At 41.6% G+C, this 17,594-nt stretch overlaps 1 protein-coding gene across 5 annotated transcripts in view; it reads left to right on the top strand.

The window, feature by feature from the left end:
• zfyve28 (zinc finger, FYVE domain containing 28) overlaps positions 1–17,594 on the top strand; it is a 145,821-nt gene that overhangs the window by 66,463 nt on the left and 61,764 nt on the right. For all 5 annotated transcript variants that reach the window (XM_078431843.1, XM_078431833.1, XM_078431850.1 and 2 more), the window contains exons 5-6: positions 388–477; positions 12,734–12,823. In XM_078431843.1, coding sequence (XP_078287969.1) covers positions 388–477; positions 12,734–12,823 — 180 coding nt within the window. The remainder of the gene's footprint in view (positions 1–387; positions 478–12,733; positions 12,824–17,594) is intronic.

Here is a 17,594-nt window from a genome sequence, read left to right as displayed (position 1 = left end):
AATAACATTCTTGTGGCTGAGGTTATGGCTACTATCTCATGCAAATTGGGCACCAAAATGACTCAAGAGCGTAGCCATGAAATATTTGATATCTGATTCTGAAGTGTAACGTGAGGCTGATGCACCCGAGGCAATAATTCTTTGTTACAAGTAAGAGGTTGAGTTTGTATATATCTGTAGTAGAAGACTCTCCTACTATTTGTTTTGTACTTGATTTTTAAGACAGTCAAGTTTACCTAAAATTAGGTAATAGTGAAGGATAAAAGGGAGTGAAACGTCTGCCCCTCTTGGAAACGACCCCACCCATATATTTATTTAACCAATGTTGACATTTTTTCACAAATTAATGTAAAAGGTGTATTCTCATTATTTTGCCTTGTCTTTCAGTTATGTCTCTGCCATGGTACCTGTGAAATCTCCTAAAGAGTATTATGTACAGCAAGAAGTAATTATTCTCTTCTGTGAAACAGTTGAAAGGTAACATCTAAAAAGATTTCTGCACTTACTTAAGTATATATATTTTTTGAAATAGCAGTAAGATTGGTGCTTTAGCTTAAAATGAAATTATTTTGTTACAGTTTAAATTTGATACAAGATGTAATTCGTGTCCAAAGCCGAGTGTTATTGCACTGAATGCCTTGTGGGGTACAGGTCCACCACCGATTTTACCGGCAACTAGTGGTCCAGCACCTCCTTTAATTTGAACAAAATTACAAGAGTGCACTTGAAACCCCTGCCAGAAGTCCCCCCCCAAACATGACACCTACGCAGGGTGAGGCGTCTGATCTTGACCGCATTGGTTTTTAATCGGTGATCGACCTGTACTTTTGACATAGAGAGGGCTCTTGGAAGGAACTCTGAACTGAAAAGGAAACATTGACAAAGTTTCAAATGGGTTGATAAGAATGTTCCTGAATGCTCTGGCTCAAAGTGGCAGTATTAGTGACTGCAAACTTTAAAATTATGTCCCTGATCCTATGCCACTGTTCGTCCATAGGAAAACAATATCAAAATACCGATGGGCAATTTGCCTATATTCTTTAAATTTAAAACATTTTGATTAACAAAATTATCTTCCAAGAATGGGACTTTTTGATAAATTTATAAATACCTATATCTTCTGTCAGCATGCTCATTTGAAACTCCTCTATTATTTTACGAGACGTTAAGTTATTGGAGATGCAAGGAACCGCAGGTGCTGGTTTACAAAAAAAGACAAGTGCTGGAGTAATTCAGTGGTTCGGGAAGAGTCTCTGGAGAACATGAATAGGTGATGTTTCAAGTCAGGACGCTTCATCAGACTGATGCAGTATGAAGAAGGGTCCCTGCCCAAAAAGTTGTCTATCCATATTCTCCAGAGATGCTGCCTGACCCACTGAGTTACTCCACCACTATGTCTGCATTAAGATATTTTATTGGAGTTGATTGATGCTGCCTCTGCAAAATGAGGAACACTATCTGGTAAATATGCTGTATTTGTGTAATATTGATTGTATTTTAATGTAAGAAAAAAATTAAGGAATACATGATTCTAACTTCCAGAGTTATGGATAGTGGACAAGCAGGTTGCCTCGTGTAAGATGATTCACATTTTAAAAACCGTATCAATATTAGCTGAAGTTCCAGACTGCTGACCCTTGAAATTATTAGTTATGTGGAACTGGCTCCCAGCCAACACGAGACACAAAGTGCTGCTGTAACTCTACGGGTCAGGCAGCATCTCTGGAGAGAAAGGATGGGTGACATTTCGGGACTGAAGAAGGGTCCTGACCCGAAACGTCACGCATCCTTTTTCTCCAGCGTGGTTGCCTGTCCCGCTGAATTACTTCCAGCTCGTTGTGTCTATGGTATAGACCAACATCCGCTGTTCTTTGTTTGTACTCCCAGTCAATGCTGTTAACTAGTTCAATGTAGGATGAATTTGCATCTCCTAAAAGGGTTTTGAGTTTCAAATATTTTAATTGTCCCATGTTATGAGTGTATGGGTGGCCTCAACTCAACGTGTATAAACAAATGTGTATGAAGGAACTGCAGATGTATAAACAAATTACTTGTAGCCCAAGGGAAAATAGCAGAGGTTGTACTTTTGTCAATGTCGCATCATCTTCTCGTTCAACCGTCTCGCACTGTGACACCATAATACATTGCTTTTGTTCACAAGCTTGCTTTGTTCCCAGTACATCAGTACTTGTTTTGAACAGCATATATTTTTGTCGCGTGATCTGATGAAACAAAAACAAACGTGAACTCCCAAAAATGCTATATTTTCCTTGCAATGGTAAAACACTTCAGGAAACCCTTTTGGTTTCTATCATTGAAACTCTGGAAAGGTTAGGTTTATGTGGTCAAGATTGCATTAGAACATAAAGCATGGAACCAGGACAGCTCAAGCAGACACTTCGGCCCACAATGTATGTGCCGAAAAATGATACCAACTCTTATCCACCTGCAAATAATCCATATCCCTCCCATTCACTGCACTCCCATATACGTATTTAAAAGTCCCTTAAAAGCCACTATTGTATCTGTCTCAACCACCACCACTGGCAGCACATTCCAAGCACTCACCATCCACTGTGTGTAAAAAAAAAAACTTGCCCTGCGCATCTCCTTTACACTTAGACATTCACCTTAAAGTTATGCTCTCAAATATTTGATTGTTCTATCCTGAAAAAAAAAGTTCTGATTATCTACCCTATCTATGCTGCTCATAATTTTAAAAACGTTTATCAGGTCTCCCTGACACCTCCAGTGTTCTATAGAAAACAATCCAAGTTTGTCCAGCCTCTCCTTGTAGCTAATACCCCCTGACCAGGCATCATTCTGGTAAACTCCCTCTGCACCCTTTCCAAAGCCTCCACAATTATTGTAGCATGTCATCCTTGAAATGCTGAAAATTTGTTAGGTCATTTTTGGGGAGGAGAATGGAGAGAAACATCACCTTCATTTCCGTGAAGAAAGATTTGTGGTTACTCATTTCCCTTGAGATTAAATAAATTGACTAAGGTCCTTCAAGGGAAAATTACTTATGGTCTGTGAAAGATTAAACTTGATAAGCTTTATTACTTTTAACTACTTTTCTTACTTTACATTCTTCATTGACTGCCTGGAAAACTTTTTCTTATCAGATTAATTTTTATTAGCTTTTTGAAATGCACAGCAGAACTACCGCTTTTAAAAAGGAGGTGGTGAGCAGGTAAGCGGCGAAATCAAATCCACTTGTATTATCACTTTGGAGGCCAAATTTAACATTGTAGTTCTTAAATATCATGGGAGCCTAGACGAGAGGTAATACAGGGACAATCTCAGTCAAGCAATGTTATTTAAACCAACATAGAGTGCGATGATGGCAGGGCAATGAATGTGGTCTATTGTTGTGTCGGAGGATGAAACCCGGTTCGGCAATGACCACACTGACACTCGCAGGTAGACACAAAATACTGGAGTAACTCAGCGGGTCAGGCAGCATCTCGGGAGAGAAGGAATGGGTGATGTTTCGGGTTGAGACCTTTCTTCAGACTGAAGAAGGGTCTCGACCCGAAATGTCACCCATTCCTTCTCTCCCGAGATGCTGCTTGACCCGCTGAGTTACTCCAGCATTTTGTGTCTACCTTCAATTTAAACCAGCATCTGCAGTTTTTTTCCTTCACTGACACTCGCAGTAGGGTGAACTTACGTGTTATATTTAATTTACAATGGTAAGAAATTCCAGCACCACCTGGGTGTACTTTCCCTCACCGTCAGAGCACATGCGGGTTTGTCCCAGTGGCTCAGTCTTCTTCGAATCTCAGATGTGAACACAGCTAGCAGGGAGCTGCTCCACATTGTCTGCCTTCCTCACTCTCTTCTTCCTCTTTCTCTCCTGCTTATCGCGTATTGTCCCTGATCCCCTCTGGCTAGCATGCCTGGGTTTTATTGGGAGTAGGCTGACAAGGTTCAAGTGGCCAACCAATATCAGCTATTAGAGCCAGTTGTTTCCAATGATGCTGAGTTGGCCTCTCCTTGCCTGTCGGCTCGTTAAAGGGATCAGGGTGATCTCCAGAAGAGAGGCCGCTATCACATAATGTAAACTTTAGCAAAACCCTTCAAGGTCATGAATGGTGGACTGGTCTGGAAACCTGGAACACATGGAACCCAGAGCGAACTAGCTAATTTTATACTTAATTGGCTTGATGGATGGAATCAAAGGATGATGATGGAAGGATGTCTTTTGGACTGGAAGGATGTGATTAGTGGTATGCCACAGGCATGGATGCTGGACCCATTATTTGTCATTTATGTGAACGATTTGGGTGGAGAAACTCGGCAGGTCAGACAGCATCTGTGGAGGGAAATGAACAAACAAAGTTTTGGTTTGAGGACCATTCTTCAGGCTGGGAAACAACTACCTTGAGAGCAACTAGGGTGGACAATAAATGCTCAGTTTCTAAAAATGAATAAATAATAACTTCCCAAAGTTCTCTTGGTTATCAAACCATTTCAGATTGGATTTTTGTTGTTGTCACAATTCTATAAGTAATTCCAGTGTTTATGAAAGGTGAGAGGGGGAAAAGAAAGCGCTAATTATAAACAAATTAGTCACAACTCAATTATTAGACAATTACCAGTGTTTGGGTTTATAATTGTTTTGTGTACTGAGGTACAGTGAAAAGCTTTGTTTTCTATGCTACCCAAACAGATCAGATATACCATACATAACTGCAATCTTGTCAAACTCCAGGACAATAGAGCAAAGGGGAAGATACCGAGTATAGAATATAGTTCTCAGTATTGTAGCACATAATTTCTGTAGACAAAGTCCAATATCTGCGATGGGGTAGAGGTGAATCGGACAATACCTTAGCTTATGGAAGAACTGTTCATAATCCTGATAGCAGAGGGAAAGAAACTGTTCCTGAATCTTGTGGTGATGTGAAGTGTAGATGGAGTGTGGGAAGTCTGGTTTGTGTGATGAACTGGGCAACATTTACATCTCTGCAATATCTGCATTTAAGAATAGAATGATCGAATACAATTGAATACATATAGGGTGCCAACATAGTCTAAATATGAAAGCAGACAGCAGCCAATGGATTTTTTTGGAAGAGGCAAATTATCTATGGATGCCCAGTGAACTGCTGATGCTGGAAACTTTGAGCAAAACCTACAGCGCCGAAGTAACTGTGGGTCAGGCAGCATCTGAGGACGGAATGGACAGACAACTTTTTGGGATGGGATCCATCTACGGAGTTGTTGATGTGGAATTCAAGACACATCTGATTAAAGCATGTTCGAAAAGATGTTCTTTCTTGTAGGCGAAGCTCCTGAAATTGAAGACACATTATTGACCTGGCCCAGAAATTGACTACACAGCAAGAGATTGAATATTGAATTTGTGGGAAGGTTAGAAGGTTGTCAGATTGGAAGCCAGGGCTCATATCCCACTAAGATTTATGTTGGAACTGCAATTATTCATTCTATTTATAAATGACTTAGATTCTCAGGAGAAATACCACACATCTTTGTTTTCCACTGCAAAGACTGATGGCACAATAAGGAAAGTAGATAGAGAATTAAACCAAAATGGGAACTGTGGATCATTTTAACAAATTAAGCAAACTGATCAAAAATGTTGAAGTGTATGGAATAATGTCCGATGTTTGAAATAAGGCAATGGGTTATTAGTCCATTGGCCACTGGTCATGAATTACCATAATGTCATTATTTTACTTTACCTCATGCTGAATGCGAAACTTTAATGTACGTCAGGCAAGATTTTAATCGTACCGATCAGTCGCCTTATTTAGGCACACAACAAGAAACTCGACTTGACTAGAATTGCATGTGATAAGGCCCAACAATACTGTAGCAATACTTCCTTTCCTTTGTGTACAATATCTTTTAGAATAAAATAATTTGTCTTGATTTTCTTTTACCCATTTTGTACTTCGTTGTGAAGGTTGTTGCCATGTTGTTAAAATCCTTGGTCAATGGTGTCCCTGGGAAGCACAGCGGTAGAGTTGCTGCCTTCCAGTGCCCGATATCCGGGTTCAATTCTGACTACGGGTACTGTCTGTATGGAGTTTGTACATTCTCTCTGTGACCGCGGCGTTTCCTCCCTTATTCCAAAGACACGCATGTTTGTAGGTTAATTGGCTTCTGTAAATTGTCCCTAGCGTGTTGGATAGAACTACTGTACAGGTAATTGTTAGTCAGCGCGGACTCGGGCCGAAGGGTCTGTTTCCACGCTGTGTCTCGAAACTAAACTAAACTCTGACGTGATGCATATGTTGCTGCATTAAGCTCTTTGCACTCCACTGAGATGTTTATATCCTCATGTGCTCTCTATTCTTTCCTCATTATTCTGCCTTCTAAATTAGTTTAGCAATTTTGATTATATCTATTGTATCCATGTCACAATAAATAGAAAACTGAAGGAGGGCTTTTGAGAATTACTCCAATGCACTTCTGCAAATTAAAAATCAAACTCATTTACATACAACTAGAAAACAAGAGAGTCTCTCTGGGACATAATGTGGTGAACAGCCAACAAATCCATTTTCTTTCATCTGTGTACCATAGTTCTCTGTGTACATTGAGTTAAAATAGTGATTTTCCCCAGATTCCTCACTTGGTTGGTCAGAAAACCAGCTTGTTTTTCTTTTCTCTTTTGATCAGTCTGTAGAAGGATCCCGACTAGAAACATCGTCTGTCCATTTACTTCACAGATACTGCCTACTGATTGACAGATAACTGTAAATGCAAGTTCTTCCAGCACTTTGTATTTTGCTTCGCATCCTTTGATGTGTGAGCGATCGTTCAACAACGTTGGAGATGCAATGAACTGCAGGTGCTGGAATCTTGCATAGAACACAAAAAAATGCTGGAGTATCTCAGCTGGTCAGGCAGCATCTCTGGAGGACATGGATAGATGAAGTCTCGGATCAGAACCCATCGTCAGACTGAATCTCATGTAACTCAATCGGAAGAAGGGTCACCACCTGAAATGTCACCTACTATGTCCTCCAGAGATGCAATCTGTCCAGCTAAGGTACTCCAGTACTTTGTATTCTACAATTAACAATGATTCCATGTTATATTACTCATTACTCATTTTATCTCTTCACAATATGTTTATTTGTTGAATTGTGTTTATTTATTTATCTTGCACATCTTATTTCCCACAATCAGTCTGTTCTGAAATTTATTCAGCTTTATCACTTGTATTTCTGCTCAGATGAGCTCATTTCCTGACATAGATTCTAATTTTTCTTCTTCTTTCTTCAGAGGTCCCAGGGGGCACTTTACCTTCATAATTCAGATTACTAACGCTACATGTCTTAGCATGTAGCCTCTTAGCATTCACAAAACACTGGGAATTGTTGTTTCACAAACACTAAACCTTTTTGTAAATTCTTGTTTTAATTAGAAGCTGCGGGTGTAGTTTAATTTAAAGATGCAGCATGGAAACTTATGGCTTTTAGCCCACCAATTCCATACTGACCATCGTCACCCATTTACACTAGTTCTATGCATCCCACTTTCTCATCTACTCCCAACAGACGAGGGGAGATTTAGAGAAGCCAATTAGTTCTTGGGAACAGGGCCCTGTCATTACCTGGGGGCTTCCTCTCCAGACTGAAGAGGAGGGAAGTGTTAAGTGTGCGCTAAATAGGATACTTAATTTTAGCTTTAGGGTTATTATTGTGACATGTACCGAGGTACAGTGAAAAGCTTTGCTTTTCATGCTATCCAAACAGATAAGATATACCGTACATAAATACAATCAAGTTAAACTCAATAGGTAAAGCAAAAGGGAAGATACATTGTGTAGAATATAGTTCTCAGCATTGTAACGCATCGGTTTTGTAGACTATCCAATTTCCGCAATGGGATAGAGGTGAATCGGACCATTCCCTAGCTTATGGAAGGACTGTTCAGAAGCCAGATAACAAAGGGGAAGAAGCTGTTCCTAAGTCTGACGGTGCGCTCTTTCGAGCTTCAGTACTTTCTGTCGGATAGGAGCAAAATGAGCGGGTGTGGGACAAGTCTTTGATTATGTTGGTTGCTTTTCAGAGGCAGTAGAACTGCAGATGGAATCTGATCTGTGGAATTTTGAACAATCTGATATAATGTGATTGTGTGTTCAGGGAAGCAAGGTATCGATGACAAGAATAAAGTATCTGTGATTGGGCTTCATATTCGGCTTTGGTCTCATCAATCAGATGCACGATGGAAACCAGATTTGTAAAGGGTCCAGGAACACAAAGCAATGAAAAAACAAGCAATGATGGGGAGAAAAGTTATAAAAGGGGAAAAGGTTGACCAAAGCTAAGTCTGAAGAGGGGGAAGGTTTGGCACTGGACGACAAGAAGGAGGTGCATGAAAATATACAGGATGTAGAAAAAAGAAACTGCAGATGCCAGTTTACTCAGCAGGACAGGCAACATCTCTGGAGAACATGGACGGACGTTTGGGGTCGGGTCTGAAGAAGGGTCCCAACGCGTAACGTCACCTATCCATATTTTTCAGTAATGCTGAACTCATTCTGAACTCGTGCTGAACTAGTTGGAGCTCGCCTGAAGGCCTGTCTGAGTCTGCCCAAAGGCTCGGCGGGACCTCGCCTGATGACTCAGGACAGGAACCCGCCTGAAGGCTTGTCAGTCGGCAGGATGGGGAACCTGCCCAAAGACTCTACGGTCGGTGGGATCGGGAACCCGCCCAAAGACTCTACGGTCGGTGGGATCGGGAACCTGCCCAAAGACTCTACGGTCGGTGGGATCGGGAACCCGCCTAAAAGCTCCTCGTTACACGCGGAGGGAGTTGGAGAAGTCGGACGCGAGGAGCACACACTGGCGGGAGTGTGAACCGCGGTACTGCCTCTAGCTCCTTCAGTGAGACACAAAGATGGCCAGGCGAGGAGAGGAGGGGACGTCGTTCGGCGGGAACTGCTCCAGTACATCAAGCACGTATGCCGACCAGACTTTGAACTTTGAATATTGGCATTAAAAATGGGGATGACCGCATGTGTAATATATGCAGAATAAATTTCACTGTGCACTTGAATATGTGACAAATAAAGCACCATTGAACCTGCTGAAGTACTCTCGCACTTTTTTTCCATGAATGCATACAGCTTTTTACAAAGATTTATGGAGGGAAAATGAACAGGCAGTTTGTATAAAAACTCAGCCTACAAATGCCAAACTCAGCGGGTCAGGCAGCATCCGTGGACATGAACCGGCGACGTTTCCGGTCGGGATCCTTATACAATCGGTCTGAAGAAGGGTCCCAACCTGAAACATTGCCTGCTCGTGTTCTTCAGAGATGCTGCTTGACCTGCTACGTTACTCCAACATGTAATAATAAGAAAGAACTGCAGATGCTGGTTTATACCAAAGATAGACACAAAGTGCTGGAGTACCTCAGCGGGGTCAGGCAGCATCTCAGGAGAAAATGGGATTTGTGTTGTTTTTGGTTGGGACCCTTCTTTACACTGATTGTGTTAGGGGGTCTGAAGAAACGTCCCTGACCCGCTGAGTTACCCCATCACTTTGCCAATCTTTGTTACTCCAGCACTTTGATTTTGCCAAATTGATGGTATCTGTTTTCAAGCTGTGAGTTGTTGGGTTTGGTGGTTGATGGGGGGAGGGCATAGGGTGTTGGGGAGAACATTAGCCTTGATACTGGGTACATCTGCCCTCTGGTCGACGTTTCAGGTCGATCAAATCCCGAACAAACAGACTTAAGAACAGTTTTTACCCCAGGGCCATACGAGAACTGAACACTACTTTCTGCACTAGGCAACACTGTTAAAACTTTTGTACTTAATATAATTGTATTTATTGTTTTTGCATTTATTGCATATATGTTTTTACGCACCGTCAGGATTGGCTATTTTAAAAATTTCGTTGTACTCGTTGCAATGACAATAAATGAATATTATTATTATTATTATTATTTTAACAGGTTAGAGGGAATAACTTGTCACCATCTCATTTTATCACTTTGAATCGATGATCAAATGACTCTCCAGACACTTGACTGGTTCAGTGCAGCAGACTCTCTTGCTCCAGTTGTGAAAACTGGCAGTGACTTTGGAATGCAGCAAGCCTGAGAACTTCATGTGAACATTATCTGTGCTTTAAATATAATTGGCCATGTGTTTGTGTTATTCCTGCTATACTGGTTTGCTCTATAATAACTTGGAATGGTATTTTCCTGAGGCATATATGGTTCCTGATTCATTGGAATGAAGCAAAACAACGGTTGGTTGCTATCCAACCATCTATTGTGGGGAAGTCAGTTTGTTAATAACAGTCCTGAATTGTTTGCACATGTTTGCACAATATCTTAAAAAGCTGAACTGAACTAGGTTATGTTCCATAACTTTGCCTCTTATCAACTTGCTGCCAATCAGTTTTATTGATAGGAGTCAGAGACAAGTTTATATCTATTGATGCTGTGCAATAAGGCTGTTTTATATCTCAAGTTATCTTATTTTAGCAGTTGCTATTCAATAATTTTAAGTATTTTAAGGGGGATGGGAGAAAAAATTATTTAACGATGAAATTAGTTTGAATAGAGAAGGGTAGAAAGAATTTATCCAACGGAAAAAATACTGGAACAAACTAATCTGAAAATGTAGCATTTGTATGATGTGCATCAAAAAGATTCCTTGCTGTTTTAAGAGCTGAACAGTGTTGACAAATGTTTGTTTGGTTGATGCAACCATTGGAGGGAGAAAAAAGATTAATTTGGTGAGGGTCTTGCCATACTTTACTAATGGCCGCCTAAAGCTGCTTTTGTATTGAACACATTGGTGTGTTTTCTATTATGAAAACTAATGTGAGATGCAGTACAGTGAAATGGCACAAACTGCAGAGAGATATGTAACCAATTAATTGTTCTGTATTTTTTGGGGGAGGGAGTTGGATGATGGCAATTCAAAGAGGGGTGCGATGTGGTCACAATGCCAGCAGAACTTTAGTTTATTGTCACGTGTACCGCGTGCAGTGAAAAACTTTTTGCTGTATGCTACCCAGTCAGCCGAAAGACTATACATGATCACAATCAAGCTGTCCACAGTGTACAGATGCAGGATTAAGGGAAGAACATATAGTGCAGGATAAAGTCCAGTAAAATCCGATTAAAGATAGTCCGAGGGTCTCCAATGAGGTAGATTGCACCACAGAACCGCTCTCTAATTGTTGAAAGGATGGTTCAGTTGCCCAATGACAGCTGGGAAGAAACTATCCCTGAATCTGGAGGTGCGTTTTCACACTTCTGTACCTTTTGCCAGGTGTGAGAGGAGAGAAGTGTCTGGGGTGATTATGCTGGTGACCTTGTCGAGGCAGCATGACTTCCTATTTCTGAAGGCAGATTTGCAGGCTGGACCCTATTTACTAAATCACAAGGTGTTGGAGGAACTCAGCGGGTCAGGCAGCATCTGTGGAGAGAGTGAACAGAAGATGTTGCGTGACCCTTCAGACCACTCATCGAAACGTTATCAGTCTATTTCCTCCACAGATGCTGTTTGATTCACTGAGTTCCTCCAGAACTTTGTGTTAGCTCATGATTCCAGCATCTGCAGTTTCTTGAATCTCCTTATTTATTATTGGTGTGGCACAATTGGTAGAGCTGTTGCCTCACAGCGCCAGAGACCCGGCCGGCTTTTATCCTGACCTCGGCTGCTGTCAGTGTGGAGTTTGCACGTTGTCCCTGTGACCGTGTGGTTTTATCTGAGTGCTCTGGTTTCTTCCCACATTCACAAGGCGTGCAGGTTTGCAGGTTAAATGGCCAAGGTAAATTGCCCCGAGTATGTAGGGAGCGGATGCAAAGGCGAGTTACATAGAACTAGTGTGAATGGGTGATCAATAATCGGTATGAACTCTGTGGGTTGAAGGGCCTGTTTCCATGCTGTATCTGTGAACTGAAACTAAATTATCATCTAAAAAAAAATTAACGTTACATTTAAGTGGAGGGGGAATTACATGCGCTTATTAAGATCTTTATGTAATGCATTTCATGATCTTGGGTATCCGAAAACTCCTTGCTATAAATGATTATTCTTTATGTAATGCATTTCATGATCTTGGGTATCCGAAAACTCCTTGCTATAAATGATTATTCTTTTGAAGTATAATCATTATTGCAATTAGGAAACACAGGAACCAGATTTCAAATAACCGGTTCCCATTACAGCTTTGCGTTAATAACTTTTTTTGTGATGCTGTAAAAGTTATCATTATTACCCAGAGCCCGGGGGGTAACTGTCTGTATCTTTTAACAAAAATAAGCCATGGGAACTTGTATGTCCTCCAAGAAAGGAAAATGGAGGCTCAGTTTAACGTTTCAACTGAAAGCTGGTATTACAGCATTTCAAAGGTGGCATTCACATGCTGAAGCCTCTAGCTTGAACCCTCAACCTTATCATTCCTAAGTTGGTCACACTGAGACCTTGAGCACAAACAAGGTGCTGGACGAACTCGGCAGACCAGCACCATCCATGGAGGGAAATGAACAGATAACGTTTTAGCTTAATGCCCTTCTTCAGGCAACAGATGCTGGAATCTTGAAACAAACGGCTGCGGATGCTGGAATCCCGTGTAAAATATTCTTGTACCTTTTTGTTTCCACCAGAGTTGCATGGTTCGGATGAGGAGGGAGGCAACTGTTGCTTCATGCATTGGTACAACTTCATCTTTGTTCTTGATATTTTGTTACAAACATTTAACCGTGGATTCATTTGCAGGGCCTCAAAGCTTGGATACCTCACACAAGATTTGATTGATGACTACGAGCCAGCATTAATGTTTACAATTCCTCGACTGGCCATTGTCTGGTAAGTAACTTTTTTCCAATACTTGAAAGATAATTTTCTAAAGTGCCAATTCTTGCTGTTTCATATCCATGTTACAAATTTATCATTCGCATAATACAACCAAATGTATCACACGATAATATAACCAGATTCCGTGGATGTAAAGATCTACAACAGGGGAGTTTCAAACCACTTTAGGTACCAGATGTTGGTGCATTCCAATAAATGAATCCCTTTATCCAACAATAACAGGTAGAATTTGGTTAAGCACCATTCACATTGTATGAATTGACCACAGCTGGGTAATCCAGCCAGCTGAATTGATGCCCCGTTCTTGGAAATGAAGAAAAATTAGGCCTATTCTTGGAACTGAAGAAAAGCCGAAGAGCTGCACAATGGCACAGCTAGTAGCGCTGCTGCCACACTGCAGCAGAAACCCAGATTTGAACCTAACCGTGGGTGTTGTCCATGTGGAGTTTGAACTTTCTCCCTGTGACTGCACGGGTTTCCTCCGGGTGCTCTGGTTTCCTCCCACACCCCAAAGACAAGCGGGTTTATAGGTTAATTGGCCTCTGTCGAATTCTCCCTTGTGCTTAGGGAGCGGATGCGAGAGTGGGATAACACAGGACTAGTGAGAGCAGGTGATTGATAGCCAGCGTGGACTCATTGGGCCGAAGGGCCTGTTTCCATGCTGTGTCTCTAAACTAAACTGTTAAACCGTTTAACATCTAGAACAAAGGGACAGCATGCAGTGAGTTGGTTGAAGCTGCTCACAGACCAGACGCTGAAAACAGGCACATCTTGGGTCCCTGAGGAAGACAGAATGTAGTAATGCATATTAAATGCTTTTAAATGCTTGTCTCAATCGCGTTTTCTCTTCCGTGCCTGGTATTAAAGCTACAAATTTAATTTTGTTCGGCTAAGATTTTAATGCATGCATTTAATATTTATTTACACGCAAAATATTGCAGAGGTCCATTATGTACCAAGGTTAGTCTGGTGATGGCATACAGTTAACTTGCTCACCTGCAGCAGCAGAAAGGAGTTGTCTATATATATTTTCTAATAAATTTGAGCAGATCATAGTGAATATATAGAAAAAGAAATATGGCCAATGCCTTAAAATACGTTGAAAATATTGAGCCGAGGGAAACAGGTTAATATTTCAGATCAGTGTTGAATGACTTCTTCTCAGCTTGTCGCATAAGGATTCCTTTCTGCTGCAGTCTTATTTTTGCATTCATCACACAACTTAAGTTTTAAATTACCAGATGACTTTGTTTTTTTTCCCCTGCAAGGCCATTCCCACTTGAAACTTGCTTTGCCAAAGTCCTTGGACTTGGATTTAGATTTCAACCCAAAAGATCACTGTCCATTGCCAACTGAACCAGATGGAATATTTAGTTTAGTTTACAATTGTCACATGTACCGAGGTACAGTGAAAAGCTTTTTTGTTACGTGCTCTTCAGTCAGCGAGAAGACTTTTCATGATTACAATCAAGTCGTCCACGGTGTACAGATACATGATAAAGGGAATAACGTTTAGTGGAAGATAAAGTCCAGTCCGAATCTCTCCAATGAGGTAGATGGCAGGTCTGGACTGCACTCTGGTTGGTGATGGGATGGTTAGCAGCTGGGAAGAAACTGTCCCTGAATCTGGAGGCGTGCTTTTTCACATTTCTGTACATTTTTCTGATGGGAGAGGGGAGAAGTGTAGATGTACAGGGGTGACAAAGGTCCGTGATTATGCCGGTGGCCTTGCCGAGGCAACGTGAAGTGTAGATGAAGTCAATGGAAGCAAGATGGTGTGCTTGATGGTTTGGGCTACGTCCATAACTTTACGCAATTTCTTGCTATCTTGGAGGGAGCTAGAATGATACGATAAAGATAGAGGTTTGCATTTTGTATGTTGTATTTGCCAGCATTTCATAGATACATAGATACATAGACAATAGGTGCAGGAGTACGCCATTTGGCCCTTTGAGCCAGCACTGCCATTCAATGTGATCATGGCTGATCATCCACAATCAGTACCCCATTCCTGCCTTCTCCCCATACCCCTTGATTCAGCTAGCCCTAAGAGCTCTATCTAACTCTCTTTTGAATGCATCCAGTGAATCGGCCTCCACTGCCTTCTGAGGCAGAGAATTCCACAAATTCACAACTCTCTGTGTGAAAAAGTATTTCCTCCTCTCGGTTCTAAATTGCCTACCCCTTATTCTTAAACTGTGGCCCATGGTTATGAACTCCCCCTACATTGGGAACCTATTTCCTGCATCTAGCGTGTCCAATCTTTTAATAATTTTATATGTTTCTATACGATACCCTCTCATCTCTCTAAATTCCAGTGAATACAAGCCCAGTTGCTCCATTCTGTCATCATAGGACAGTCCCGTCATCCCGGGAATTAACCTCGTGAGCCTGCGCTGCACTCCCTCAATAGCAAGAATGTCCCTCCTCAAATTAGGAGACCAAAACTGCGTACAATACTCCAGATGTGGTCTCACCAGGGCCCTGTACAACTGCAGAAGGACCTCTTTGCTCCTATACTCAACTCCTCTCGTTATGAAGGTCAACATGCCAATAGCTTTCTTCACTGCCTGCTGTCCCTGCATGCCTACTTTCAGTGACCGATGTACTAGGACACCCAGATCTCGTTGTACTTCTCTTTTTCCTAACCTGACACCATGCAATACTGACACTTCTGATTTTACCTTCTCTCTCTCAAATTGCAGATTAAAACATATCATATTATGGTCACTACCTCCGAATGATTCCTTTACCTTGAGTTCCCTTATCAAATCCGGTTCATTACACAACACTAAATCCAGAATTGCCTTCTCCCTGGTCAGTACAAGCTGCTCTAAGAATCCATCTCTGAGGCACTCCACAAACTCCCTTTCTTGGGGTCCAGTACCAATCTGATTTTCCCAGTCGACCTGCATGTTGAAATCTCCCATAAACACCGTAGAATTACTTTTGTTACATGCTAATTTTAACACCTGATGCAATTTGCACCCTATATCTAGGCTACTGTTTGGGTGGCTGTAGATAACTCTCATTAGGGTCCTTTTTACCCTTACAATTTCTCAGTTCTATCCACAGTGACTCTACATCTTCTGATTCTATGTCACCCCTCGCAAGGGACTGAATTTCATTCCTTCCCCAACCCCTCTGCCCACCTGTCTGTCTTTTCGATGGGACGTATAGTTCTGAATATTCAGTTCCCAGCTCTGATCCTCTTGCAGCCAAGTCTCTGTAATTCCCACAACATCAAACTCATCAATTTTTAACTGAGCCTCAGGCTCATCCACTTTATTTCTTACACTTCGCGCATTCATATATAACACTTTTAATTCGGTAATCACCTCCCCTCTCACACCGGTTCCTATTTCACCTGACCTTACTCTCTTATCCCTTCTTGAACTTTCCGTCCCATTAATTTGGGTGTCTTTCGTAACTTTTCCTGTACTCTCTTCCCCTTTAACCCCATTCTTAGTTACTCTTGTAAAATGCCTCGCATGCTTGGGTTTGTTTCAGATTTATTCCAGCAGATTACCAAATTGTGTGTGTGATACTGTATGGTCTGTCTGTTCCACTGCTTGCAATCCGGTTCCCTTTAAAAATGAAGGGTTATGTTTTGCATTGCTGCATTTTTTTAAAAAGGCATGAATCAGCATGCATGTGATATGATACGCACTTTGTTTGTGTTGAGCAGTGATTGCCTCTTATTATAGCCAAGTTCTGATTTCATTAGGCACAGAACTAAAGCACTGATTATCATGGATTCCATTCAGTGAAAGATCCTTAACACATACCCAGCTGGCAGTGTTTGAACTCATTTATGATGCAGGGAGCATTAAGACCTATTTATATCTGGCGTGTCGTTAATCAAGTTCATTTTACTTCTGATTCCATTGGAGCAGCCAGTATAGCTAATATTTTCTAAAAGAACACTGACATTTGGTTTAGATTTAATCAATTCCCAAGTGGATTGGTTTTGTGATGATTGCACAGTAAGCATGCTGAAGAAATCCTGCTGCAATTTTTGATGTGGTGAAGACTATCTTCTGTATTATGCACTTCCATTATCAGTTGTACAATCTGAAAATCATTGAACCATGCCCTGGCTAGTCATGTTTGGAAAGTCTGGAACAACGTTGACAGAGTTGATTGGTGTTTAGCAAGTGTGTGTTAGTTCCAAGGTTCATCTCCGCATTAGGGCGGCACGGTGGCGCAGCAGTAGAGCTACTACCTTACAGCCCCAGAGACCTGGATTTGATCCTGACTATGGGTGCTGTCTGTACGGAGTTTGTACGTTCTCCCCGTGACCCGTGTGGGTTTTCTCCGAGATCTTCGGTTTCCCCCCATGCTCCAAAGACGTCCAGGTTCCTAGGTTAATTGGCTTGGTGCAAATGTAAAATTGTCCCTAGTGTGCGTAGGGTAGTGTTAATGTGCGGGGATCGCTAGTCAATGCGTACTCGGCGGGCCGAAGGGCCTGTTTCCGCTCTGCATCTCTAAACTAAACTATACTAAATTAAATGTGATGCTTTGACCGCCAGGACCTTATTTCGGACACTTGATAGCAATGCGGGGAGGCTTCACATAATAGGGAGGAGGAAGCTGACAGCTTCAACCAACTTAACGTTCAGTGAGTCATTAAATCAGGTCAGGATTCTTCTTAAGTTGAGATGACTCCTTACAGCCGAGAATGCCCTTGGTGTCATATGCAGTTAAACCACAGCGTGCCTGGGATTGTGAGAGTCTGCACATGATAAATGTTTATTGGCCC

Source organism: Rhinoraja longicauda, chromosome 3 (genome assembly GCF_053455715.1).
Source record: "Rhinoraja longicauda isolate Sanriku21f chromosome 3, sRhiLon1.1, whole genome shotgun sequence".
Lineage (NCBI taxonomy): Eukaryota > Metazoa > Chordata > Chondrichthyes > Rajiformes > Arhynchobatidae > Rhinoraja > Rhinoraja longicauda.
Note: the sequence above shows the minus strand (reverse complement) of the source record. Positions and strands in the feature narration are given on the sequence as shown.